Raw genomic sequence first — 27,481 nt, forward strand, 5'->3', positions numbered from 1 at the left:
CGATTAAGATTAGACTGCATTCAACTACTCCAAACTATCTTCTCTTCCTCTATCCTCTCACTTACCGGCCTCTTTGTGGGAACTTGCGCAGAGTGCTGTCTGTAAAGTCTAGTTATAGAAACCAGTTATAGATCTAACTAAAGGAAGATTGTGGTTTAGGTAGAAAGGGTAGAGAAAAGCGGATCGGAGAAATTATCGCCTGTCAAAAAGGCTGCAGGTCAGATATATAAAACCGCTGGAAGAATAGCTCTAAACCAGCAGAATGAGATTCACTACTAGTTTGTGTAACGATTCTGGTATTTTCTGACAGATCTGTGACAATGAATGGCCTTAAATAGGAACACTAATAACAGGTGGCATTCATTTACATCTGCAACGGGTTTTGTGAATGGACGTGTGTGTTTTTGTGGGGTCTAGCAGCACTGGATCATTGCAAACGTTTTTCTTCTTCTCTCCGAGAAAGTCAGACATAAAAGCATTTCGGAGGCGGCACGCTACCTTTTCCGCAGCAGAGCAGTCGCGGCCCGAAACTCAGAGCTGGTGCGGGGAACGGTCTCAATGCTGCACCTCAGGGCGCGGTACTTCCCCAGGCAGGAAGGGGCGGGGCTTCTCAGAGTAGTCTCACTCACGTTCAGAACATCTCTAATTAACTTGACGAAAAGAAATGATTGTGCACATTTTAGCCTGGATATGCACGGGGGTGAGCCGTGACTTGAGTTTATGGATGTGAGCAGATGTTATGTATTTCACAGTGTATGTTCGGGGCTAAAACAATCAATTCTTTGCATTTATCATCTATCGACAATTTGTGGCCAAACAGTAAAAAAAGCCTGTTATTGTTTTACACACTAAATTTGTTTAAAACAAAAGAAGACAAATTAGGCCATATTATTATTATTATTATTCACTAATACCATCATCATCGTCATCATTTATTAATAGTTATTATTATCATTATCATCATCATTATTATTTTTATTTATTATTATTAGCAGTAGTAGTATGATAATGGGGTTTTAATTACCATACAGTAATGCAATGAACACAGGTTTAAATATGCTAAATTCTAATGTGTGTACACTCTCTGTTGAATAAAAACTCAAATGCTGAAGGACTGTATGGCTTTAGAAGCCCAAGTGGTCAGAAAAAAAATAGTCAAGCATGTGATCCTTCGGCTGAAAAGAAAACACGATAATCACAACAAACAAAGTGGTAGTGTCACAATATCAGATTTTAATCTTATCTAAAATGCCAACCCTTAGTGGCTGTTTAAAAGTATTTATCAGTGTTTATCAGACACACCATACTACATACTAAGTACCTTAGTATGTGATATGATATGAAGTTTTATGATACAATATGTGCACCGATCAAACTGTGACTCTGGAATTATGCTTTTTTTGTTTTTTGGTGTGTTCACGAAGCCGTTTCACTGCCCTCCACAATTCGTCTTTAACTTTCTGATGCTGTGAGGAGCTTCATGAGTTCCATTGTGCATTGCACTGTGGGACAATAGTGTCCATCAACAGCACGCTCATCAACGGGTTCTTTTGTGTGTGCATACTCGCTGCTTTGAGTAGGCTTGATTTGGCTTAAAAGCCTGCTTAGTTTTTGGTGTGCAGTATAGATTTAGGACAGCTAGCGTGTATGCACATGAAAGACCTTTCAAAACAGGAATGTTTGGTTCTTTATGTCTGTATATGTTTATCTGTCTCAGTGTATGCATTTGTACCCACGGGTTGTGCATGTGTGTACGCTCTGTGTTACCTGGCAGAGGTCCAGCTTCTGAGAGATGAGCTTGGCGTTGGGAGGTAAGTGGGGCACCCTGTGCGGAAGCAGGGTGAGAACCTCTGCCAGGAGAGATGCAACCTCAGTATGATTTGCCTCCCTTAGCTTCCTCTGAGCCTGAAGCAACAAGCCCTCCGCCCTGCTCACCTAAACACACACACACACACACACACACACACACGCACACACACACACAAGGCACGGAGTACGAGCGCAATTCCAATGAGAGTCACGATGAGTCTTTTCTGGAAGTCAAAAGTGTCAGGGGCTGAGAGGACCGCTGATTTCAGGAGTCTGACAGCAGACTGAGATTATGAAAAGCAATCCACAGAGGAAAACCTTACATCATTGAGGCTGAGCTTGTCGATTGAAACTCCGAGGACGTTGCCTAGGTAGCCCAGGGCCTCCGTCCACAGCAGCTCCACAAAAACGCCCACCTCCTGAGATAGGCTCCCTGCGTTCAGTCTCTCCTCCAGCAGCAGCTGCCAGTCAAACAAGGCACATGTAAATCAACTAATCAGCTCGTTAGGTTCGGCCACAGCACACAAATGTCCAGCAGCAGTGACTCCTAAGGCTTCACATATCATAACAACAGCTGGAAATCCTGCTAAGATACTCCCGATGTGTATCAGAAATACTTTTGTCAATAAATATATAAATGTATGCAGATCATACTGTAAACCTTTTATAAAAAGTAGTGTCTTTGATGCACTTGATTGCAAGAAGTGCCTCTCTCTCACATTTAATTCTAGGGTCAAAGAAACAGTGACATTCTGGTATATTATGACAGTTTACTTTTAAGGTCGGTGATCAAGTATGTGATGCTTATTAGGCTTCCAGCATCAATAAATTTAGTCACAGATACGTACAGCTCAAGACAATTATGTAGTGTAGTGTTTTATTATCACTATTATTATATATCATTATTAACCCTAAATATACTATAAATAAAATATAATATATTAAATATAATATTTTATATTGACTGGACATTTGGTGAATTAATTCAAATTTAACTTTAAGAAAATCCACCACATGCCACCACGGATTTGAAGAAAATTAAGCTTCTTGAGGACGTAATGCAATGATAAAATTATGCAATTATGATAAAACCTACAATACCCACAATGCCATGCAGCAAGCCAGGGCACTGCAATGTGTAAACTATTACCACTATTGTAATATGCAGTGAGCATGTAGTTCTGTACCTGCTGCAGGGCGGTGGAGCCCAGGTCCCAGGCCTGTGGGGGGATGTTGCTCCTCGGCTGCAGACCAGCAGCGCGCAGGGTCTCTCTCAGCGCTTGGTACACCTCTAGAGCTTCCTCTGAGGTGGACAGAAACACCAGCGTATCCTTCACTGCCCCCTTCTGTCGGCACAAGCACAGGTATGTCGTTTTACGTTTTTGCAACATGCAAGTTCTTCTTCCACTTGAGTCTGACTTGAGCCCCACATTTCCATTACTTGTGCCTCTGACGGGGCTAAAAAAAAAAATGATGAGCCACACTTGAGAACACTTTACAGGACAGTACAGTGTCTTGCAATGGTTGAAAGCTGTCTCTGAAGCTTTTCCAAACTGATAAGGAGGACATTCCGGGGGAAAATTATATATATATATACATATTATAAATATTTTTAGTTACAGTATTTTGGTATACAAAGTGAAAAAAAACCCTCACAATTCCACATTGGTTCAACACTGCTGCCTTTTAAGTTCAGTTTACTTCTATAGCATAATACAACAAACTGCATGTTTTCAGACATAAAGGAAAAAATTAAGGCATAATCAATAAAAAGTCTAGCAATTAGCCGTTTAATGTGTGATTTCTTGAAGCAACATGAGACAAAGGACCAAATAACAGAACGACAGAATCGTCCGTGAAATTACAGGCACAGCTATTAAACGCAAAAACCTCAGTCATTTAATATGTCAGGGAAAACAATTAATACAACAAATTCCAAGCACATAAAAACAGCAAAAACACAGAAGAAAATCAGGCAAGGAGTTAAACTTACAAACCGTGATATGACATGCTGTATATACGACAGTGTACTATATACACTATAGCAAGCAAACAAAAATGATGATGTTGCAAAATGGCATCTGTGAGCTGACATGCAGCACTGGCAGTAAAGTACAAGAGACTTCATACCGTGGCTCCCATATCATTCTTCCAGTACTTGACCACGCGGTATCGCCGTCCACTCTCTCCTTTGACACTCTGCAGCTCCAGCACACACCAAGTGTTGCTGTTTATCTTGAGAGAAATGGTTATTATTAATGATAGTAAATTCTAGTACCACTATAACAGCAGCAGTAGTAGTAAGCTAAAAAAAAATAAAATAAATAAAGATGCAGATTTACCTTTTCAAAGACTGAATACTTGGCCACTTGGAAATTCTCCGGATACGAAGGAAGATCAGAATCAGTTTCAGTATAAACTCTGTGAAATTGCAGAGATCAGTGATATTACACCTGTGTTACTTGGGAATAGATTTTTCTGTAGAAATGTGTGAGCGGTGGTTATTCTCCCAGAGGTATGGTGGGGTGCAACTGCATCTCTGAACGGATAACAGTGAGATCTGAATACCCACACAAGGGAAAAAGATCAAATTTTATCTGAAAATTATTCTTACGGTGAGCTGCAACCCTCGGGTGGCAAAGTGTGTCCTGCCTGTGGGTGTGCAAAAGCTCCTCTCTTTCAGTACTACAGTCCTTAAATCATGTGGCTGAAGGAGCAGACGATGTTAGAAAAAAATCTGGACGAGCACCGTGACTCTCCTTACACGAGTCTTGTGTCACGTTTATATGAAATGGGAGCTGAAATAACACCAGTTAACACCAGTATGACATACAGCAAAAGTTTGGCCAGGAGCTTGGTGACGGCTTCACGTGTCGACTGTAACTAAGGCTGAACCTTTCACCATAAGTTCAGTTTTTATTCTATGCCATCGTCACCGCTCTCCCGGCGCCGCTCTAACACACTTCTCTGCATGTCCAGGCCGACGCGAGGGCGATCGGTTTTCACACCTGAACTTTTCCAGGACGCGTCCGCTCCCGACCGGCGCCTCTGCCTTCTGGGTCAGACCGACAGCGTCCACGGGCTTGGCTGGGCCTCTGGGCAGCTCAGCCGCTGCCGCGCTCGCCGCCCCTTCAGACTCTGCAATGCGTGAGACACAACAGACGCGCCTCACGTCAAGTGTTCTGCAAGAACCGGTGCGCATTCAAACCCGAGTACGCACACACGGTGTAGACAGAGTGACAAGCGGCTTGCTGGAAACACACTTCACAAAAGGCTCGTTACACAACACTGCTGCAGGTTTGAATTAGCACTGAAGAAAATCTGAACGTGGGACAAAGTACAGGACCTCACACACCTCACGAGCAAACACACCCTTTGTCTGACTTACAGCCTCCTATGTTGTTTAACCTGCCGGCTGAGTCTAAAATGTTTGTTTTTTTAAAATCAGAATGTCCGTAAATCAACGTGGAAACAAAAAAGAAATGGGAGGGGGAAACTACTGAGCCAGATTTGATAAGTGAGGAAACTCGTGACCTCTGTCACTCGAGTCCCCGTGCTGGAACCGGGTGGAGTCCTGGTTCTGATCTGGCTTGTCGGCCTTCTGTAAACTGGCTGAGACGGTACACACGCGGCGAATGAACAGCATTTTACATCCCCATACCTCCGACTGCACGAAAAGAGTACGAACCCAAACTGCGAAGTCTGCACATTTTAAAACAACCCAAATTGAATTCTAATTTCAAGGTTTGACAAATAAGCAGCTAAATAATGTGTATTTACAAATATCAGGGTTAGGGGCGCTTCACCATCATGGTCCTTCAATTCACTGGTGCAATTACAGTGCATGATTGTCCAACAGGGAGCAGTAGAGCTACATCTTATTTTAAAGTGGGAATCCATGTCGTCTGTTTTTTTGTTTTTTTTTAAACTTAAAATTTTATTTTGTTGTTGTGTCTGCACAACGTCACTAGACATCACCTGTTTTATTATACAGTGTGGAAGATAATCAGGCCCGGCTCCAGGGGCTATTCAAAGTCTGATTAGCGTTGAATAGCATCCTGGCACTCCCACGGTTTGGTTCTGGAACCAGCTCTGGCGGAAACAGGATGTAATTTCCTTTGGACTTATGGTAGGTTTTACTTTGACTCTGGCGCTGTTGTCTTTGCCTATTCAACCGGTTAATTTCTTCTTCTCTTTACTCCAAACAAAAGAGAAACGTGAAATTCATTATTACAGAAAACCTGTAAGAATTAGTTTTAATTAAACGGCTATTAATCGAATCCTGTTCACTTACTCTTCTTATCAATCTACCACAGGCGGAGGCAAAATAGACATTGACTGTGCTAATTTATGAATATGCCTTATAAGTGAATTTCAGAGACTCTGTCAAGCAAATACCCGGTGACTTGATGAAGGTATTTTCTGTATTTGTATTTTGCGTATCTGCTTGGTTTTTATGAATATCTACGTTGTTTTGGGAACATTTACCGCCTGTAAAGATAACACAGTGATGTGAGACTGGACCTGGCCTCGGCGAGGAGGGAGGAAGAGGAGGAGGTGAAAAGGCGGACGGAGAGGAAGGGTCCAGCTTGTATTCGTCCACGGGCAGAAGGAGTCCTCTGTCCAGGCAGCTGTACACGTACTCCACCCCGACCACGGGAGTGCGGCACCTCTGGATGCTACGTAGCCTGTTGGAGCTCAGGTTGGACGCGTCACTGGTCACTATCAGAGAGCACTGTGGGAAAGGTGGGCAGGGAACAGACAGCCGGTTGGGGATTTTTGTTCGTGCAATATGAACACGTCCAACACGCGGAGGCGCTCAGCGGCATGCACGGTGCCTTTGGCGACCGTACTGCTTGGTCCATACAGTTGCATCTACACTGATCATACTGGAGAAAAGCAAAAGGCCAAGCAAAAACAGTGATACACCTCTGCGAACGGGGTGATACCAATACGCCCACCGACCTGTTTGTTGACCACGAAGGAAATGTCGCCTCCATTCTCTGTTACCGCCGACTTCACCCTCTTCTTCTCCTTGAAAGGCAAGTTTTTCAGCTCCAGAAGCACGGAGCAGTTCTCAAACACAGCCATGCCTGCAGAGGCGGGACACACCCAGAACAAGTTATCACAATATACCGTGGGACACCGGTTGTGTTCAGCAGCTTGCTTCGTTCGAGGTCCCCTTTTTTTTTCTCTTGGTGAGAACAGCAGAGTGATGAGTTTTCATGTGAAGTACTTTAAATGTCATGATTTTTATATCACGTCATGGCACATTGTTGTTATGAATCTCTCTCTCTCTCTCTCTCACACACACACACACACACACACACACAAACACAAACACACACACAAACACACGCACAAACACGCACACACACACACGCACCTAAATGTCGATTGCTGGGAAACGAATCTCCGAAGCTACACTGTAAAAAAAAGAAAAAGAAAAAAGTCTACAACAGGCCACAGTGTGAAAGTATCTGAGTAAAAGTTTATGACTTATTACTTTACATTCACTTCGAGGTGCGCAGGAAACAGCGTTAGCTACTTTACCCGACTGAAAAATCAAATTTGTTTGTCTTTCCTCGTACTTACTGTATCCTTTTTTTTTTTTTTCTTCAAATTAAGAAAAATAAATGAGCACAACAACCGGAATCAAACGACGGACAGAGTTGGCGTTTCCCAAAACGTCCAGCAAAAGCGCATTATTCCCCCGCAGAGACTCGCTGGGCTAAGCCCTCCGCTACGTTTGAGACGTAGGGGCGAGACTCGGCGCTGCCCGGGGTCCGGTAGGACGAGGGGAAGCTGAGGTTTCGCCCCGCCGGACACGTCCGGGTCCAGAGTCCCGCGGCCGCGTGAGTCACGTTGTCTCGCTTTCCGGTGCGCTTTCAAAATAAAAGGCTGTGACGCTGGACGCTTTCGCTCGCGCCACGGCCGCGGGCAACTGTTACCCGTTAAACTACATTTAACGCATTTAGGCGCATGACGATGTCGTCACCTAAAGTATCCAGATTCCTCCGCCGTGAGGTCCGGTCACCCTCCCCGGTAACAAGCGCGATTTGCATAAAGTCCCACCGTCTGCATCAGCAAGAAATAACCAGCGTCTGGTTAACCTTCTCATTTCTCAGTGGATTTGCCAGAAGTAGCATCACCTCCATGTTAGCTGGAGCCACTGGCTTTGAATGCCTACGTGGAAATATTGCTGGATGCAGCTTTAAATCTTAAAATAAATTAATTAATCAAATTTAAAAAAAAAACAATGTAGTTATCTAGACAACTCAGTCAACCAGAGTTTTGCTTTACATAAAATTGTACAATGAACAACTGCTCTTTTGTTGTGTTTCAATCAAAGTTTTCTTGTAGTACCAAATGAATTCTGGTCAGAATATTAAAAAAAAAAAAAAAATTAAAAAAAGCTAAAAAAAAAAGGAATATATATATATTAAAAATATATAAATAACGGTGATGCTCAACAACGTAGGAGCTCCTTTTCTGTCTGGCTTTTACACTGAAAGGAAACTCACAACGGTGGTAGCAGTCCCTCTGTCGGTGACTGCGGCTTGACGGAGTTGGTCGGCGGGTGTCTTCCTGGTTGTCGAACCAAAACACGAACTCAGGTCGTCCACACGGGGGCCGTTGCATTTACACGCACGACCGGGGGGCCGCGCTGCCCTCCTCTGGACCAGGAGTCGTACTGCGAGCGGAAACCGCGCAGACTGGAAACCCGTGCGGTGTGGCCCGGTACGCGCGTCGGGATCTCGTTTTTTTCCACTGCCGCTCGAAGCGGTCACCTCAGATTTTTAAGACGTACCGGGGCTTAAAACAGTTTCTCGTAGATGCGGGATGTGTGGAGGATACACTGCAGGGAAACTGAAAACAGGTCGTGCAATGAGTCTAATTCAGTGGATGCTTCATGAAGCTTTTCAGTAGTAGCATGGGAACTTTTCACAAACTGCATTTTACCCCAAAGATCTGCCCTTGAGGGGGAAAAAAAAACATTTTAAGAGAAGCATATGCATTTAGGTGAAACACAAATGTTGAACTCAAATCTCAAAATCTCATTTTTCCTTTCTTTCTATGGAGCAGCAAAGACAAGAGTCACTGACTCCTTGGACATGCAGCAAACTCACTCAGTATAGTTCTACACTACTTTGAAGTACTTTATGTTTTAAGTGAATTCACATTTTGCCGACAGTATTTGCAAAAAAAAGTTCGGTTTGTAAAGTCGTTTCCTACAAAGTCGACCTGTGGTAACGAAAGCCGGTGCTCTGTAATATTACCACCGTCACTGCTACTACTAGTATTACTACAGCTTCTGGTGCCAAAACCAATGCTGCCGTCAAACGTGCTGTAAAACAAGGGAAGCTGCGACGGTCGTTTCTCTGACTCAAAGAGGTCGTCGCTGCTGAGGCACAACCATCAACCGATCGATCGCCCGGACTCGACGGCAAATAACTGAGTTGGAAAAACAACAGTTGACGGCATAAACGTTCATTCATCGTCAAGCCCAGACAGTGTGTGAGCCCCCAACAGATCTGTGGTAGGAATCCTGAACCCGAGGAGATCAAAATGAAAATACCACAGTCAGGCGATGCCGTAGAGTTTGTGCCTGCAAAACTACTCAAACAGGCTAATTGGCAAATGTTAGCACTGTTATCGTGAGCCTTTTGGGGGGGTTGAACCGAGCTAAGCCTCACAGAGCAACTGGCATGGCTCTAGACTCTGAAGTCTTGTTAAATCTGGGCCACTTCTCCCAGATAACAAACACACACACACACACACACACACAAACAAGCAAACAAACAAACAGCTCACTCACCGTCAGTACTTTCACACAGAGAGTTTCTGTTTTTACGTGCCGAGGTTTGTGCCGAGGTTCTGACATTGCCGCTTTTGAAAGGAAGAAATGTTGCATTTTACAAAACAGTGGGAAAAAAATTCAACACCTGTCTTTTTTTTTTTTTCACCCCCTTTTTTTAAACAGTGTTCTGGATTCATGATAGAATATATATCCATGACTTGAGCTGCGTCGTGATTTTCTTAGCCTGCCTTGGAACAGTTTTCGAAGTCCGGCCTCCCGCCCCGCGGTTAATTTGTTGCCGAGGCACAGTGGTGCGTGGTTGTGGGGCCATAGCCCCGGGTCGCCCTCTGTTATCTGATCAACACCTCTGCCAGTCGGGGGCTCGGCTGAACCGGTATTCCGGGGTCTTCTGCAGACGGATGCTCGCAGGCATTCGATATAAACCAGGCGGGTCGCCAAACCAGCACATGTGGTCAAATACGAAGAGTAAATGGCGCGACCAGAATGCCGTCCCAACAAAGTTGTGCTGATGTTGGTGCTAACTAGTATTAGTCATACTGGTAGGTCAGTAAAGCTGGATCCCGCGTTGCTAGCACTGCTAAAAAACACACAGCTTGTTATACTATGCCCTGTGACTGTAACGTTATCTGCGCAGAGCATCACTTGAAGCGTGGCCCCCACCTCTAATGCACTGAATTTCGAAACATTTCTTTAAGATTCCTCCGAGGTTGTCGGCGATCTTGCAGATTGCGTTTGCTCCCTTGAGATTTTTTTAAATTTTTTTTATTCGTCCCTCCTCCCCGGACGCGCCCGTACGTTTCAGTGCGTTGCCTTTTTTTTTCCTGGCTAATTCTGCAGGTGGTTCCGGCGCCGTCGTCCACCTGTTCGACAGCAGCGGAGCCATACATCATTCTCTGAGCCTCGCTCAGGATCAGTCATTCCACACCCATCCCAGAGGTCACCAGAGAAGAATTCTGCGAGGACATCTTTTCTTTTTTCGCCAGCCATTTGTCCTCCCCATATTCCCGCCACAAGCCTCGTGCAGCTGCCTCAGGGCTCCTCCGCACCGCACGTCATGTACAGTTATGTCAACAGTAACTGAGTGTTGCTAGGTGTTTTCAAAATGTCAGGCGCCTTTTGGAAATATTGAGTTTCAGTGACTGACGGTATTTTTGGGCCCAGAGCCCGGTTGTCTCGGCAGCTGAGGTGAAATCCCTTATCGCTGTTTTGCCATGTGACCGACAAACAGCGGGTTGACGAGCCGTGGTCATCTCGTGGCGTAATGGGGGAGACCATCAAATATACAACTCGTGATACATAAACCACTGATCCCATATCCTTCGGGAAGAGTTGTTCTGTATTTATACGTGACTGGGTTGCAGTAGTTTGCATTAATATATTTGGGGGTCCACTTGCACCCACAGAAAATCTTAAGCATTTATGGACGTCGCCGGCGATGCCCGGATCCAGCACGTCGACACTCGGGCGGCTGTCGGCAACGAGAATCGGATCGAAAAAGAGCATAAGCTCTCCACTGTTTAGGATCCCACAAAAGAAGGGAGACGGGAGTCAGAACGTTGCATTCAAAGAGTGCACCTGCCGATCATCGGCGGGGATACGACCAGCTCCCTTTCGTTGGACGCTGGCTTGCCGGAGCTGAGAGGCAGCGGGTGGTGGTACCGCCAGTGAGACAGTGCCCCCGTGGAAACGTACCGTCACAGCTGCAGAGTACTGGCTACGCACATCCATTCATCCATCATCATGTATACTCAATTATCCTTTCACAAGATTCATCCTGTCAACTTACAAGTGCATCAGCGGGCTAACGCAGCCAGCTGGGGGGTCTTCACCCCAGCACCTCCTTGCTGTGAGGGAACAGTGCTGACCACCGATCCACCATGCTGCACACTCACTTATCCAGATCAGACAACAGATTGTGGCAGAGAAGCTTAAAACCCCTACGTGTAGCTTTTTTTTTTTTTTTTAATAATAATAATAAAACTAAAGTACTATTTTGATGGCATACATTTTTGAGTGCAGAAAAAATTGAGACAATCTCAGTGAACATTGGCGCAGCTTATGTTCCGCTGTCAGCTCTTTCGCTCTCAGCGCGCCAGGATCGTATTCCTTGGTTGGTATTGGAGGGGGCAGGGGAGCGCTGTGCTGTCTGCCGGGGCTAAGTTCACGATACCACCACACGGGGTGGGGGGTGGATGATATCTGATATTTTCAGATATCAGTGAGATGCTAGTCTAAAGTGTGTGCATTTGATTTTTTTTAGAATTAATTTAGCGCCTGTTGACACTGCCAATTCATTAAGAAATTTAGCATTGTATTACGAGCAACATTTGAAAAGTCTGAATGTGCACAATTCTGTTTGGTGTCTAAATGTGTTTGAAGCTTATATTCGACTTCAAAAGTCTGTATAACCATTAACAACACCACACACCTGCACAATCAACGGCAACGTGTTGTGTTCCGGGAGCCTCCTGTAATGAGTCCTTGTTTCGGTTGTCTGCAACGAAACCATCGGCTGGTCCCTTGGACCTCTGACACGCGGCCCAAGCCCCAGTACACCTGGGGGTGCTCAGCCACATTTCTAGACTGGGTGCAGTTACTCTCCGGAATACGAAGGTGTACTTTTTTCCACACATGAGTAAGATGCTCTCTCTCTCTCTCCCGCTCTCTCTACCAGCTGTAAAGTTTACTACTGTTATTACTGAGATAAACAGTGTCCCTCTCCCTCCCTCTCTCTCTCTCTCCCCTAATCCTTTCAAAAAGCTTGAGATTTCTTGTTATATGTGCAAACAATAAATTCTTCCAAATTGGGGCACTTTTATCTGAGGTAATGAAAAAAAAAAAGGTTAAACAAGAAACATTTCTTGGTGCGAGTAGAATTTTGACTGTCCACCGTTGCCTGTGCTTTTGCACAAGACACAGCACGATCTTTAAAGCTTACGTAAATCACGATAAAAGCTTTCTCAACAATCCCATTTACGGTGAGTGCCTCCACACATAAGAAAAATTGATTTGGTTCTCGGAGCTTTCTGTCGTGTGTCTTCATCCCAGGTCTCTCTGAAACCGTCTGCTGGGAGCTGCCACGGTAGATGGAGGAAGCCTCCGGGTCCAGTAAATCTACCGGGTTGTCAGCAGTTCCTGCCGTCGCGGTATCAGCCCAGGAGTAGACCCAGGAGTCGCGAATCATCTTTCACATAAGGAAGAAAATGGCGATCGCAGATGTGCGCGTCGTTTCATTTTGGCAGGAAATGTATTTAGGTCAGGTGCAGCTCCTCCACGATTGCAGGAAGGACCAGCACCCAGATGAAATCAGAGCCAGTTCATGTTTCATCCCTGCTGTGTTGGCGCTGACGTTTTCCAGCGCACCGTGTAGTGCAGGGCTGCTGTGAATACCTTCATTCATTCGTTCAGTCATTCATTCATACGCCGAGTTCCCGTTTGTGGCTTGAATCGATAATAACAGAATAGAATAATAGAATAATGTTCTGGTTGAGTTGCTGGTGATGATTGAAAGTTAATTGTTAATTAATACATTTTTTTGAGCCTGTGACCATTTTTTTTCTTTTCTTTTCTTTCTTTCTTTAAAAAAAAAAACAAAACATGTTCTTCTCGCCGTATTGCATTTATTTCCCCGTTGCCTCCACGTCACGGTGTAGCGGTGCAAGAGTCAGAGTTTGTGACATCCACCAATATTACAAATGTCATGTATATAATGTCATCATTTTCCACCCTCAGTCATGACTGGATTCAGAGTCTGTTTCAGTCTTGCTTTTGAATCTGCTCTAAGGAAACCTTAAATATACGGGTCGTTTTGGAAGGCACTGATATATTGCTGCTTAACTTTTACATACAGTGCAGTATTTATGGTGTATTTAATTGTGCATATCCTCAGTGGGCCGTAGAGGGTCATCTTGGAGACCGTCGTCATACGTTGTACTATATACTGTTCAGTGAAAATGCAACACAAAACAGACCCGCTACAGCTGCGACCAGTGTGAATCCTTACAACATGCGGCTGGTTTAACACGCTGTTGTGGCTGTACTCTCTGATTATTAGATTTGAATGTATCACTTATACTTAGCCCATATCACATAAATGGTTTCATGTTGAAAACAGCGACTAGTTTTCTGAAACTTTAGCCCCCTCTGGAGGATGTTTCAAGTCGGTAACAAGTTATTGAATTGTTGTGTTTTTTGATTTGACACAAACTTAAAAATGTCGTCCGCAAAAATGGAAAATAGCTAATCCCGGTCATGTTACGCCCTGGAACACAGTGAACGTAAGTGTTAAGGAATAGCAAGCGCCGATGCCACGCTGTGAGAAAGCGAGGAGACAACCTTGAGACTTCCTCAGTCTGCTTTACTACTCAACAATCAGTCAACCCCAAACAATGAAAGCTCTTTTGCTTCTGCTCTTTTGTGCAGCCAACGCTCTAAGGAAGACAAAGGAGTAAACTCCAGCTGCTTGCAGTGTGAAAAATCTATGCTTGATCCCCGAAAAAGGTTTGTTTCTAAAAATCACTGGAATAACGGATCTAAGACACAGTTTAAATAAACCATTCGGTGAATGGTAAATGCTCAGCTCTGAAGCTGTGGTCTCAGGGGATATAACCAAGATTTATGGTGTTTTTACCCACAGTACGACTGAGAATTTGCACAAAACCTGACTTGCTGAGGCAACTTACTTTTAACGACACATTAAACAGGCTCTATACTTATCTTGGCCTCGCCACCTTACCAGCGGCACAGCGAAACAGCCCATGCAATAACTGCACCTTACGTGTAGCTTGTACCATTCAAGTTTTATGAAAATTGTGCCAGAGAGATGCTGATTAAATTCAATTTCGAGGCCATATTTTCTGATGGTTTATTGGATTTATTTTGGATTATATTTTAGGTATCTCCACTCATTCCACTTACAAGGTTACACTAGTGACTAGTTTCTGGAGACTTTCTTTTTTTTTTTTTTTTTGCACAGGGTGGCCGAAGAGATCGCTCTTTCAATGAAGACAGGAGACGCTGAGAGCACAAACGCGTTATTTATTAGTCATACATTAGTCTCAGTAGTATTCACTTCTCATACAGTTTCTGGGCCAAAGGGGGAAAATGGTAAAATTGATCTTGCAGGAGTGAAGATGTAAAAATCGAGCGATGTCTTCAATGCAGACTAATTTTTCCCGAATATAAAGATGAAAACCCCCGGAATGCTATGGAGACTTCTGGCCACTGAATGCCACCGGTTGGGCTGCTCGACGGATTCAAGTGTGGTGCTGGACCGGACCCTTGGGACATTTTCCCACATGACGTCGAATCTGGTTCCGAAATGGAAGGTGAACCGGTGAAGCGATGAAGCAAAGAAACTGCCTGATTTTAGATGCTCAGCACTTTTGCTATTGATTTCAAATAACGCTTACAGAGCAAAAAATGCGTACTTGCTTTTTTGCTGAGAGTTCAACGAGAAGACGGACACTCCTCTCGTGTCCATAGATATTAGGTTACAGCCAGGAAACGTTTAGCTTAAATTAGCTTAAAGACTCGAAATGGGGGGAAAAAAATCTGCCCTACAGCACGTCTAAAGCTCTCTCTGTAACCGGCTATACCTTTTTTTTTTTTGGTTTAATTTGTACAAAAACCAAATTGTAAAAAGGAGAAGCTGCGGTTTTATTCACTTCCCCGAGCCATTACAGTGTGTTATTTTTACACTTTCATCTTTTTACTAATCCGTACAAAGATGAAAGTGTAAAAATAACACAAACGAGATCTGGTGTGTTAAGTAGTGAGCTGTAAAGGTGCTGGCGGGTGCATTTTGTCACCTCCGGACAGAACCGGGCCGGCCTTTTATCCCCGTTCCCAGTTTTTTATGCGAAGCTAATTTAACTGCCTTGTAACTGCAGCTTCATATTCACCACACAGACACGGCAGTGGTATCAAACTGTCAGGAAGAAAGCAAATGAGCATATTTCTCAAAATGTCACACTATTCCTTCCCCCACAGCCTGGAAAAATGTACTTCAATACCTCTGATAGCTTAATTTATGTATAGTGTTGAAATATATTACTTAACCCCGTAGCTGTTATTAACACACAGTGGGTCAAGCTGTCTTACAGTGCCAATGTGAGATATTGTACATTTTGTGTCACTATGTTTAAGATTGTTAGTTTTTTTCTGTTTTATCATATTAAATAAAGCAGACTTATGGCAAAGACATACGTAGACACGTAGATGGCAGATGGCAGATGGCGCCCTGTGATATTATTATTATGATCACTGTTGAAATTCTTACTATCTGTAGCGACAGAACCAATTATTACTGTGACTGAGAGTTATATCAGAACCTTTTGCCAGAGCGTCTCTTCGACTCATCGGCTTGCCGCCGCAGAGGCGCAACCATCCATCACTCACACAAACCCTGTGATAAATAAATAATTCACCGAGGTGGAACATTTATCATCAGTCTCAGGCAAACACATTCGATCTTTTAGACTCAGCGATGTCAGCTCACATGTCACATCTAACACGGCTTTTGGAATATGCCGCCTACGGTATATCAGAAGTTGGATCACAACTAGCTGCACTAAGTCGAACAAACTCGCAGACACGTAGTCTATAGGGGCATGTACACGAACTCACTATCGTATTTTACCAGAGTTTCCTTTTGCTTTCTCCGTGTGCCACCAATGTGAGTAACAACTAAATAAAATGAAGTCAATCTTGCACGGCAGCCCCCGGAGACGCACAGAATGCCATGCCACGCTAGAAACCTCCAATGACGATGATAGCGTTAATCAAATGACATGTATCGTTAGCGAGGAAAATACACAAGTCATGCAAGTTCGTATGTGCGGTAATATACAGGCGTCTGCATCTGTAACTTGTAATGCAGGGTGTTTTTTTTTTCCCGGATGCTTTTTATCAGACTCTCCTGCTTGGATGAGGATTTCTTTGTTCCGCTGGAGTAAAAGTGCTGTCATTTTGCAGCGGAAATAACATTTCAAGAGCCCAATTCGTATTTTGTAGAAGTCTTTGGAAAGGTTAAAAACGTTTTATCTGATTTCTGTCTTTCTCCGGGAAATGTGGAAACAACACAGCTGGAAACACAGCAACAAAGACATCCCGGCAACTCAAAAACAAAGCTCTTATTGATTACCATAAATCTAAATATATTGGTTGACTGCACCCTGCCCCGCACGTTAAATAGCAGGCATATGTATCTTTAATGAATGCCTCCCTCCGGCTTACCTCCCTGGAGGTGAGCCTCCAGGACTGCTTTACAAAGGAAAATAATGAGATTTGATTCTGAAAACGGTCCAGGTTAAAATGTTAATTCGTACTTTGCATTACCAAGAAGACTCGAAAAAATATCAGCCTGAGTAAAGTAAAGTTTCTCCGGGTGCATCGTCAGAGCTGCGAGTGTTTTGAAATCACCTCATTTTTAAAATGAACCACATTACAGTTATAATTATCACGATGATAATCTGGAGACAGCTACAGGGAAATCTTCACACCGCCTTGTTTTCCCCAAATGCTGAAGCTGTTAGCTGTTTTTACGCAAGCGTCATCAGGTGTATACAGTATCTGAGTCTGGCTGATCTTTTGCACTTATGAATCATCTACTTTATGGCCTACAGTAAATAATGAAACATGGCTGCATTTCTAGCCGATCTTGCCTTTTTAGAATATATAAGATGTGATTCATAAATAAATCAGCCACGCGTAGCGGGAATCAGCCAACATCACTGTCTGGTTTCCTGGTTCCCTCGAAAACACAGGACAGAAAACTCAAGACATAACAGAGCTCCTGGAGAATCGGGGGACTGATGGCAACTGTCTGATTCGCTGTCTTTATCAGCAGTAGAGGTGCCGGCTCTGACTCTGGACTATTTGAAAATCAAAACTAATGAATGGGTTAAAAATGTAATGTTTTTTTTTTTTGTGTTTGTGGCATAACTGTATTTGTGGGTATGTTAGGATGTACAGGCTAAAGATGGGCTTTGTCTACACCCGAGCTATGGCAAGAAGATTTCAAACATTGTTCAGACATTAAAATAAATTCCATGACAATCTGCCCATTAGATTTTGATTATTTCTGGTGGAAAATTGGATATGATGGTGATGGGGAGGAAAACATTAGAAAATCATCCTGCTGGAACCGCGAACATCCTCAGTAGGTCCGATGGAAAACTTCCCGGTAGTTGTTAAACGTCTTGTGTTGTTATTATTTTTAGACCCTGCGTCTAGGGGAGTAAGAGTTTCTACATCAGATTGCATTTTTTTTAACAGTGCGAAGTTTGTGTCAGTAATGGGTGACAGTACGTGAAGACAAGTAAACCAGACACAACCAGCCGGAATTCAGAAACTCCTTTGTGACTTGTAATTATAAGTCCAAGTCAATATGTAAGTGACTTGGACTTCATTCCAAGACTTGAAACCTGGCCTGAGACTCACTCTCGCTAGACTTGATACTTGAAGGATAAGGCTTGCAACTACGTTCCGTACCTTCGTTGATGTCAGCAGGTCTGATAAAAGACCAGGATCGACGATGTGTGCGCGTCTCTCCGTACTTTGCCACTGCCCTGTCTTGGCCGCGGTACTGAGCAATGACCGAGGTGTGAAGAACAACACGGCCTCACCAAAAAACAGAAACTGTAACTAGTGTGACTCTGCTGTATGCTGACATGTACATCATTCAACACCCGAATACAGTAGGACCGTAGGACACGAGCTGGCTGAGAAATCTAACACCACCAGCTCGGTAGATATTGATGGTTGCGAACCGGAGCAGTTGTGTCCAAGAAAATTTCTGGATGACAAATTGGACGATAACATTATGCATCACGCCGGAAAGGAACCTCAGCGATGGACTGACAGCAAGAACAGCAGGAAGCACATTCATCACAATCAGAGCTTCCTCTCTCCCTGTGATTGCTAACAACTGAAGAACAGAATGAAATCAACACCGAATGGCGCGCACACACACACACACGCACACACTCCAGTGGGGATTCTCACAGCTGCCATTTCTGCCTGCCAGGGCTTGCATCATCAGGTGCCAGAAACCTCACAAAGCTCCTGAAAAGCGGCAGGAAGATGAGAAGATCGCTGATCAAACTGCGAAAATTCGGAGTCACCCACAAACCCAGAGACAAAGGGTGAAGGATAAGGCAGGGGGCTGTGAAATTATTGTATTCCCTGTGTTATTGTACCCTTAGATAAATGCCCTCAAACCAAAAGAAAACAGCCTGTGGGTATTTTCCCACGTACACAGTGGGATTCAAAAGTCTGAGACTGGGAACCAGATGTAACCCGTCCACGTACCAATCATGCCTTAGCACTCCCCGATAGAAACGTCCTCCCTTATCTCACATCTCTCTCGGCATCTTGTGGCTTTTTTTTCCCCGACCCCCAGCAGTTGCAGCCGGCACCTTATCTCAAGGCATGGAGTGTTGTCACGCCGTGTTTAATTGGAGTGTTACTTCAAAAGGCAGCTGATTGCGGGTCAGCTTTGATACCGCGATCAGTGTCCACGCTGTCTCGGAGCGGCCTCGCAGGAGCGACACTGTGAGCGAGACGGCTCCATTCAGAGCAGAAGATACTGATTCAGGTGTTGTTTAATCGCGACTGGTGTACTGAATTACATGGCATCGTGGTCGCCATTCTCGTCACCACCATCATCACCACCATCATCACCATCACACAGTGGCACGCGTTTCCTGACAAAATGCCGTTGCCTGAGCTTGACGCAACCGTGAGTTACACACCTGTGCCCTGCACGTCACGGAGTACGGCAGTGCCGAAGACCGCCACTTGAAGGAGCTCTGGTTCCTCTGGTCGGCACCGGAGCTCAGTGACCACGGTGACAGTGGATGGTGGTTAGTGTGAGGATTTCATCCAAGCTCGCACTCCTTCTCTTGGAAGCCACACATGGACATAATTTCCCTGAACACTAATCATCACCTCATACTTCACACATTTGTCCTCCTGATTGATGCCATTCAGGCAAAAAAAGTAAGGCACATCAAAGCTCCCCCTCCCTCGTCCATCCTTTCTTCCTCCCACTGCATCTTCCTCTGCCTCGTCTCTTTATACGTCCTGTGTTTACTGCCATCTGTCTGCTCCCGTTCTCTCCTCCACTGTTATTTACCTCCTCTGATTGTTGTACAGTGCATCTCTCTCCTCTCTCTTTCTCGGCTTCACCTCCCCGCCCGCCTCTCTTTCCTCTCTCTTCTTGCTCCTCTTGTGGCTCAGCTTAGCCTGAATGAGAGAAACACGGGGGCGGAGTGCAAATACTGTGGCGGCAGTCTGAGGTTAAGTTTGAGGTGTGGCCTGCAGGGTGGCGGACGACCAGATATCAGGGTAAGACCCAGACGAGCACATACGGTAGTGGCGGATCAACACGAGGGAGCAGAGATCGCAGCATGAGTGTGTGTGCATCAGGGTATCTCTCCACTTTGTGAGCACACATTTAGGGCTTTTCAACTATTAAATAGCCCCTAAAAGGAGGAAATAATACGACTTCTCTGAATAAATCAAGTACTATAGAGCTGGCTTACCTCTTAGCTTTTTAGGGACTGATCGAATTATGTTGTTCAACAGTTGGCAACCAATTCTTTGTCAGATTTGAGGTCTTCTGTAGTTGACTTTTGTTCAAATATTTTGTGATTTAAATCATAATCGGATTGAATATTTCCTGTGTTTTATTTCTTGTACAGCTGCTTCTATTTAAACAACATTAACCATTGATGCATTTTAGAAATATGGCTCGTGTAGCTAAATGAAAAAGTGAAAAAAAAACAAAAACAAAAAAGGAGAGTTTCTTTAAGTATTGTTTTTTGGTATCAGCAAAACTGTGGTGTCATATTAGCACATTGCAACCCTGTCTCCTGGAAGTTAATTGCAAATATGTTGATACCGAAGGTATCAGTAAAATCTTCACAGACAATGTTTTTGTTTCCTGCCAAAATATCCAGTCTTACAGTCCAATATCCACGTGTAGTGACTACAGCTTTATTAAACTCTATTTCGGGGCTACGTTTAGACTCCCACAGCATTAGGTTAAGGTTAGGGAAAGATTGTGGTCTGGTCTAATACGGAAAAAGTCCACGGAGACATCAGACACAACATTTTGATTTACATTTCACCAAAACCATTATCTCTCCCTGACCAAGATGCCTAATCCTGATCACAGACGGCCTGTGAAGGCGAACCCTGATCTCTGGTGTGACAGAATACGCATGCAACCCAACCATGTCCTGGTGACTCTGCTCGTTTCTAGTAAATGTGCAGCTTCATTCAGTCATTCGTTGGTCTAAAAAAAAAAAACAGAAACAAAACCCTGCATCGGAACATAATCCAGTCAGCGGTCTGCGTTGCAACCGCACGTAATGGGTAAAGCAGTATATGAACATAATTTCTGGGGGGACAGGGTTGCACATTAACAAGACTAAGAATCTGCAGCTGTGCTGGTGGCGCTGTGTAGCTATGCTCAGTCACAGAGGTGCTTTGAGGTGAACCCTGAAGTCGGCCTGCTAACACGCTAACGTGATCGTAATGACAACCGCTAACATGCTAATGTAGCATGAACCGTGTTCACCGCCACTGAAAAGCAAAGATGTGCTTGTGTGCTGGTGGGATGCTGGTACACATGGCCTGTGTAGACAGCTGCATTGAGAACAACGGAGGTGTATCTGAAACCGTCAGACGTGCGAAGGAGACGGTTGACAACTGAAAAAAAAACGTGGCTAAAACACTGATCTGATAAATGATAAATCAGATCAATCTGACCTGACTATGGTTCTTTATGGAAAATTCCGGGATCACTTAAGCCGGCAATTTATCCAATAGATGTCGATACATTTCAATTAAACCCCATCAAGCCCCGTCGTGACATTAGATGAAGAGTCAGGGGATAACTAAAAGTCATTAGAATTCACCCATTCCCAGTGTTAGCGAAGACATCGTCAGCTACTGTAGTTTGCCAACCAGCCAGTGTACTACAAACACATATTTTGCAAATACCCATGGATGAATTTCGCAGTGCCAAGGCCCCCTCACAGATTTTTCATGCCGTGATACATACAGACATATATAGAAAGACCGAAAACAGCCCCTCTGTTTATTATTTATTTCTATTTTCTCCAGGAAAGCAGCAGATTGCTTTGCACAGTACAATGATCATAGCAGTCAGCATTAATATCTTTGTGTTTGCTCTGTGCCCAAAGAGAAAGAGACAGAAGAGGTAGTGCAACTAAAAAGGAAGTCTTTTATGTTTTGAAGTAAGAGGTCGTTGTGGCAGCTGGAAATAAGTGTTGCTGACATCCATTTCCATTTTCCAACACAAGTGCTGAATGGGAACAGACACAGTTTCCAGGCAAGACAGACGATCAACTGAACCCTACAAATTCTCCCACACTTAACTTTGGTTGAAACACGAGAGCAAAAAAACTCTGAACAAAGGAACACTTCCTAAGTGTCTGATTTGCTTGAAGAAGAAGCTGTGGCCTCTTTCAAAGGCTTTTTTCATGGAGAGAACTGGGAATTTTTTGTTGCTTCACTGTCAACAGTATTCTTCATTCTCAGGTTCACTCAGATCTCAGCCACTGAACTGGCTAGCTGAAACATTACCGCCTCGTTCTTCATCATCTGTACTGATCTTTTCGGCAAAAAGGTACAGCTGCCACCTGCTGTATGACTGTCTCATACGGCACTTTGTTTGACGCTTTCTCAAAGTCAGTGAAATGGTTTTACACTGTTTTTCATTTAGTCATTTAGTATTTTACCCAAATTTGCTAACATTTTCTTTCTTTTAAAAGCGTGACAGGGAAAAATTTGAGCCCTGACTGGGATGTTACAGCAACACTTGAGATTCATATTCTCCCGGTCTTGACCTGATGTGGATTCAAGTGAGACACATCAGCATTTAGTTTAAGTTCTCATCTTTGAACATCTTTGAACTTTTACATGCGATTAACAATTCAAGACATATTCATATTTGGCCTGTTTTTTGCTGGTCTTTATTTCTACCTGAAATAATTGTTAAGAGGCAGCAATTTGCGCCTTTTGTGTAAGACATCATGCACACATGTCAAGAACTGAGTAGTTAGCATTCAACCAAGTAAAAGCCGGCACTGTTTGACTGACAGGTAATCTCTGGAAAGCACGGAGTTAAAACATAAAATGAATGCTGAGCACAAAGAGCCGCTTGTTGCAGATTACTTATGCAACTATTGCTGGCACGTAGCTCCCCTTCCTCCATCTTCTGCAGACTGCAAGGTTGAAATCAAGGATGTTGTTTATAACTGAAAAAGAGTTTGACTTGGAAACGGAACATGTTAGCGGACCATGAGCTTCCTAGTCAGAAAATAGAAAATTATCCAACGCAAAGGTGCAGTTCTGCATCACGGACCACTAATGAAAGCATTGTAGATAAAATTCAAGTACAGGTGCAACACCTCAGGGGAATGAGGTTGAACAAATTTATTTGAGAGATTCCCAGTCAGACAAAAACCCAGAGAGCAGAGAGGAGTGAAATCCGACTCCTCCTGCCAAGCAGTATTAAATTGGCTCATTTTGTCCTTGCTCTCACTGGCTCGCCAGGTTTCTGATAACATATTCAATATAAAGCTGGCAGAAAATTAATGGCTCCTGATATAATAAACAATCTTGATACTGGTTGCTTATTCTGTGGGTATGAAAGCAATTCACTTCATAACTGCTGGCAACAGGCACTCTATTAATTTATGGACTGTCAATATCTGTAGTTAACATCGAATAACAGGAAAGCGATCATATCAACAACCACATTAAGTATTTTGCACATTTCTTGAGTTTGACCAAAAGTGGGACAATTTAGATTCAAACAGATGAACAAACACTTCTGATATACATACATTTTATGGTCAATTTCAGAGAAAAATATGGTATTGTTTGGTATTTTTTTAAACCATTCCATTGACCTTTGGTTGGCGTAAGCTCAGACCAGAATCAAGTGAACTACAATGACCACTTTAACTGGCACACTGCACTGGGGAAATGCTTTCTCCTTCCTAAGGTTAATTCTGAACGCAGGACCTTTAGTCTTCGGCAGCTCTGTAGATTTTGGTCTTCTTTCAAGACTCGCAGACCACGGAGCAAAAGCCTCAGAAAGATGTCCCTGTATTTTTCTCTTCAACCACCTACTCTGACTGAAGCCAGTCACTTTCACTGGTGCTGTCTCCCTGAAATCTAATTTCATGCTGCTCTCACCATGCACCATCGTCTAGTTACGCTACTGATCTAATATCTCAGCTGTTAGATTGATTTACATTGCTGCAGCCTCTATTTGGAATGCTTTTGTGTTAATGTAACACTCTTTTAATGTAATAACTTGCATGTTTTTTTTTTTTTTATATATTAATGTCGTAGCCTTAGAATTGATGAGCTTGGACTTGGCTTGTATTCAGGCAGAATGTGAGGCAAATCTTAGAGGAGTGACTGCAGACAAAATCAATGTAGAGATGTGATTAGATGCGAATATGCCCAGGTGATGAAAATGTAAAAAAATATATATATATATTGGCTTGTAGCAACTAAAGCCTCATAAAACATCTAACTGTGTTTACTTAATTAACATTTAATGGAAAAATAACAGTCTTTCCCTGACCTTAACAAGGGCCACATCATTCATTCCCCAATTACATTTCCCTGCAAACCAAATTAGTAGAATATGAGAGACAGGGTTGTTAGGGTGGTTCCCAGTAACTCCCAGTTCAGATCCAGCTTTAATTTGACAAAAATACAACCTTAACAAGTCCGGCTTTTGGCCTCTCTTCCAACAAAATGAGATACAGCAGGATTCGTATTTGATATGCAAATCCAAGCTTTTAAAAATGCTATTGAACCCTCGAACGCATGTTTCGCTCACATTTCCTGTTTGAGTAACTAACACGGCACTGAGTGTTCGCAGACATTGGCAGAGGTCAACAAAACAGCTTCATACTTCTCAGTATCTTCTTTCCCTGCTTTCTAGCCATTAACAACACACCACTTTTCAAATTCTGTCCATACCGCGCCTTACATAAAAGCATTTCAGGGATTTGATCGATACTCATTTATTGCTACAAGATATTTTGTTAATCTATTCTCTTAACTGGGGTTGAAATAAAAGTAGCGCTCTGGACCAAGTTGCTTTTGTTGTTTTCACAGAAGCTGTACAAACAGACCCTGAAGAATAACCCAGTGGTGCAGTGAAAACCGCCCAGTGTTTCAGTTCGGCTGAATCGATTTCGCCTGGACTTCTCCATAAAACACATTAGAGCACTTTAATTTTTTTGTGTCTGTCTTTCAAACCAAGGTGTCTGCAGAAACTCACAGCTCTCTCTCCTTCCTCCCTCATAAAATAACTTCTCACTGAGAGTAAATTTAGAAGACGGGATTAGTTCAGTCATACGGGGCCCCGAAATATCATGAATTTTAAAGTATACTTTGGATGGGTGGAGTTTTGAAAAGGTAACACCAACATCTGAACATTTTCCAGACAGTTTTTCTACAGCTGTGATAAGGGAGTACAGTCAGGGCGAACCGTCACTCCAAAAACTAAAATAAAAACTTACAAGTCTACTTAAATTACTAGTGGGCCTATAACAAGAAATACTTCAGTCTGAGCAATAACTCGCACGGGCATATGCACTGTTGCCCTTTAGTTGTAGACCCTGGTGTATTTCCTGTCACTGATTATGAAGGAAATAAGAGGAGTAAACATCAAGTCATAAGGACTGACGGGTACGTAATTCACCGGACGGTTTTGCTAACTGTGATCCTTCAACGTGATCTTGGGTCTGTTTTTTTCGTCTGGTCATCACAAAGAGCTCACCTCGTGAGTCTTGAATAACGACAAACAGGCAAAGGCAAGGGATTTAATGTAGACATGTATTGTAAAAGGGAGGAAACGGAGAGGGACACAACCCAATCGTAGTTTTAACTCCTTTTCACTTTGTAACGCGCAAAGGAGAAGCCCTGTTTGAGATCAAAGGATCAGCAGACGGATTTAGATTTGGAGTGAAAGCGCCCTAAAGCTTCGGTAAATGAGCCGAAAGGTCAGGGTTCCTCTTTTTTGGACTCTCCGGTGTGTCCCCCCCCTTACAGGTTTAGCCCAGCGAACAGCGAGCGCTATTCATCATATAAACTAGGGTCCTACTGGGCCCACGTGGACAGCGCTGATGTGGTGTTAATATCAAACACCAAGGTCAAGACTGGCCGAGTAGAGCAGCAATTCCTCACTGATTTGAAACTACAGTACACTGTTTCGAAATAGCAATGACAGCTGAGGTGGAAGGAAACACATTATACCAAAGTGTTTAATATGGTCAGCATATGGGAATTAAAAGAAACCAAATTGGAATATGTTATTTCCAGCAAAGAGAAGTCCTGTCCCATAAAGTACGCCTGCCTCTTTTCTCCAAGCAGAAGGCTCTCAGGCTGATGAGACGCAGACGAAATAAATCCAGCATGTGGGAGCGCGGTGTTCGGCACTCACTGATCTCTCCCTCTTCAAATGCCTTAAAAAGAAAGAGCTAAAAGAAGAAACACTGTTCACCCATTCACAACCCTCTCACCTGCAGAGGCATACCTCCTTTAAACAGCTCTCCTACGTACTTACAGGGAAAAAAAAACAACCTTTTTATCCTGCAGCGATGGATTTGTATCTACAATGCAGCTGCTTATTGCAGCAAGGGATTTACTTGGACAGCTGCAGGCAGGATTTTGTACACCCCTGTTTTGGTATGAGTTGCCCGCCGTCTGTATTTGCTTGCGTACCTGACGTGTCTTTAAACGTGACCGAGTGTAAAACCATTCATCGAGTCTCACGTCATTCGCTGGTGATAGTCAATTAGCTCAAAGTATGAACTACAATGTGCACCGCAGCGTATAAGGAGCCCCCTGATTGGTCCGAAGTGTGACTGAGCACCTAAACACATAACACGGTGAGTTATGTAATTTAGTATAATTTCATTTCACTGATAGAATTAGTTAAAAAAAATCTACAGAGACACGCACGTAGTCCAATATTGAACATTTCATATAACTCTTTGAGAAGCAGCTTAAAGCACGGCAGTGCTAACATGCTCACAATGAAAATACTAACATGCTGATGCTAGGCGGGCACAATGTTTAAAATAGTCACCATCTTAGATTAGCATGTTAACATGCTGACAGTCTGCCAATTGGTACTAAACACACAGTGTGGCCGAGGCTGATGGGAACCGCATTTTCACAGTCTGCTTTAATGACAAAATAATAAACTGTATTCTTTATTTATGTATTGGATGAGGCCTTTGATTCATCAGTGTCAGTTGTTACTGCGGGGAATGGCCCGCCCAAATTTTTCTGGGCATTAAATGTTGGCAGATGCTATTTGCGACGGGGTTGGTGGCCATCGTGACCATCTACGACTGGGCTGTAGACTCTCCCGGGCAACTTAAACGAGTCACAGTAGAGGAGTTCTGGCAGAAAGGCTTCCTAACGCGTGGCTAACATCGTGAGAGGGTCTTTTGACGCATTGCAACAAACTGCGGCATCCTGTATGCTGTTTTTTTTAAATGAAATAAGGCGGTTAAGGCGAAAAAACAAGGTGCTATGGGAGCCATTGGGCGTTCCTCACGGGTATAAATGTCCGAATAGCTGCCGCGCGACTATTTTCCCCCGGGGCGCAAACAGATATCCGTTAAAGGCCTAACAACGAAGACGTGTCAGAAGGGATATACATTTAACATGTTCTTTACCGAATACACAATGCATGTAAATTAAACCTTGCCAAATTTGTTTGTTTGTCGACTCTTCAAAGTGAAATGTATGAGACTCAATTCCCCTAACAGAACA

At 43.6% G+C, this 27,481-nt stretch overlaps 1 protein-coding gene across 3 annotated transcripts in view; it reads right to left on the reverse strand.

Moving 5' to 3' along the window:
- The window catches only part of parp4 (poly (ADP-ribose) polymerase family, member 4), a 28,205-nt gene extending 19,795 nt beyond the window's left edge, over positions 1-8,410 (reverse strand). The window contains exons 1-10 of one of the 3 annotated variants that reach the window (XM_040147937.1): positions 8,334-8,410; positions 6,775-6,902; positions 6,298-6,544; positions 4,818-4,947; positions 4,152-4,230; positions 3,940-4,044; positions 2,997-3,155; positions 2,133-2,270; positions 1,768-1,935; positions 499-650 (exon numbers count right to left, since the gene is read on the reverse strand). In XM_040147937.1, the coding sequence (XP_040003871.1) occupies positions 499-650; positions 1,768-1,935; positions 2,133-2,270; positions 2,997-3,155; positions 3,940-4,044; positions 4,152-4,230; positions 4,818-4,947; positions 6,298-6,544; positions 6,775-6,900 (1,304 nt within the window). In that variant the 5' untranslated portion in view covers positions 6,901-6,902; positions 8,334-8,410. Of the gene's footprint in view, positions 1-498; positions 651-1,767; positions 1,936-2,132; positions 2,271-2,996; positions 3,156-3,939; positions 4,045-4,151; positions 4,231-4,817; positions 4,948-6,297; positions 6,545-6,774; positions 6,903-7,404; positions 7,640-8,333 lie in introns of those variants that run through there. The other 2 variants (XM_040147938.1, XM_040147935.1) reach the window with 2 other exon arrangements.
- Positions 8,411-27,481: the final 19,071 nt, after the last annotated feature.

Source organism: Xiphias gladius, chromosome 16 (assembly GCF_016859285.1).
Source record: "Xiphias gladius isolate SHS-SW01 ecotype Sanya breed wild chromosome 16, ASM1685928v1, whole genome shotgun sequence".
Lineage (NCBI taxonomy): Eukaryota > Metazoa > Chordata > Actinopteri > Istiophoriformes > Xiphiidae > Xiphias > Xiphias gladius.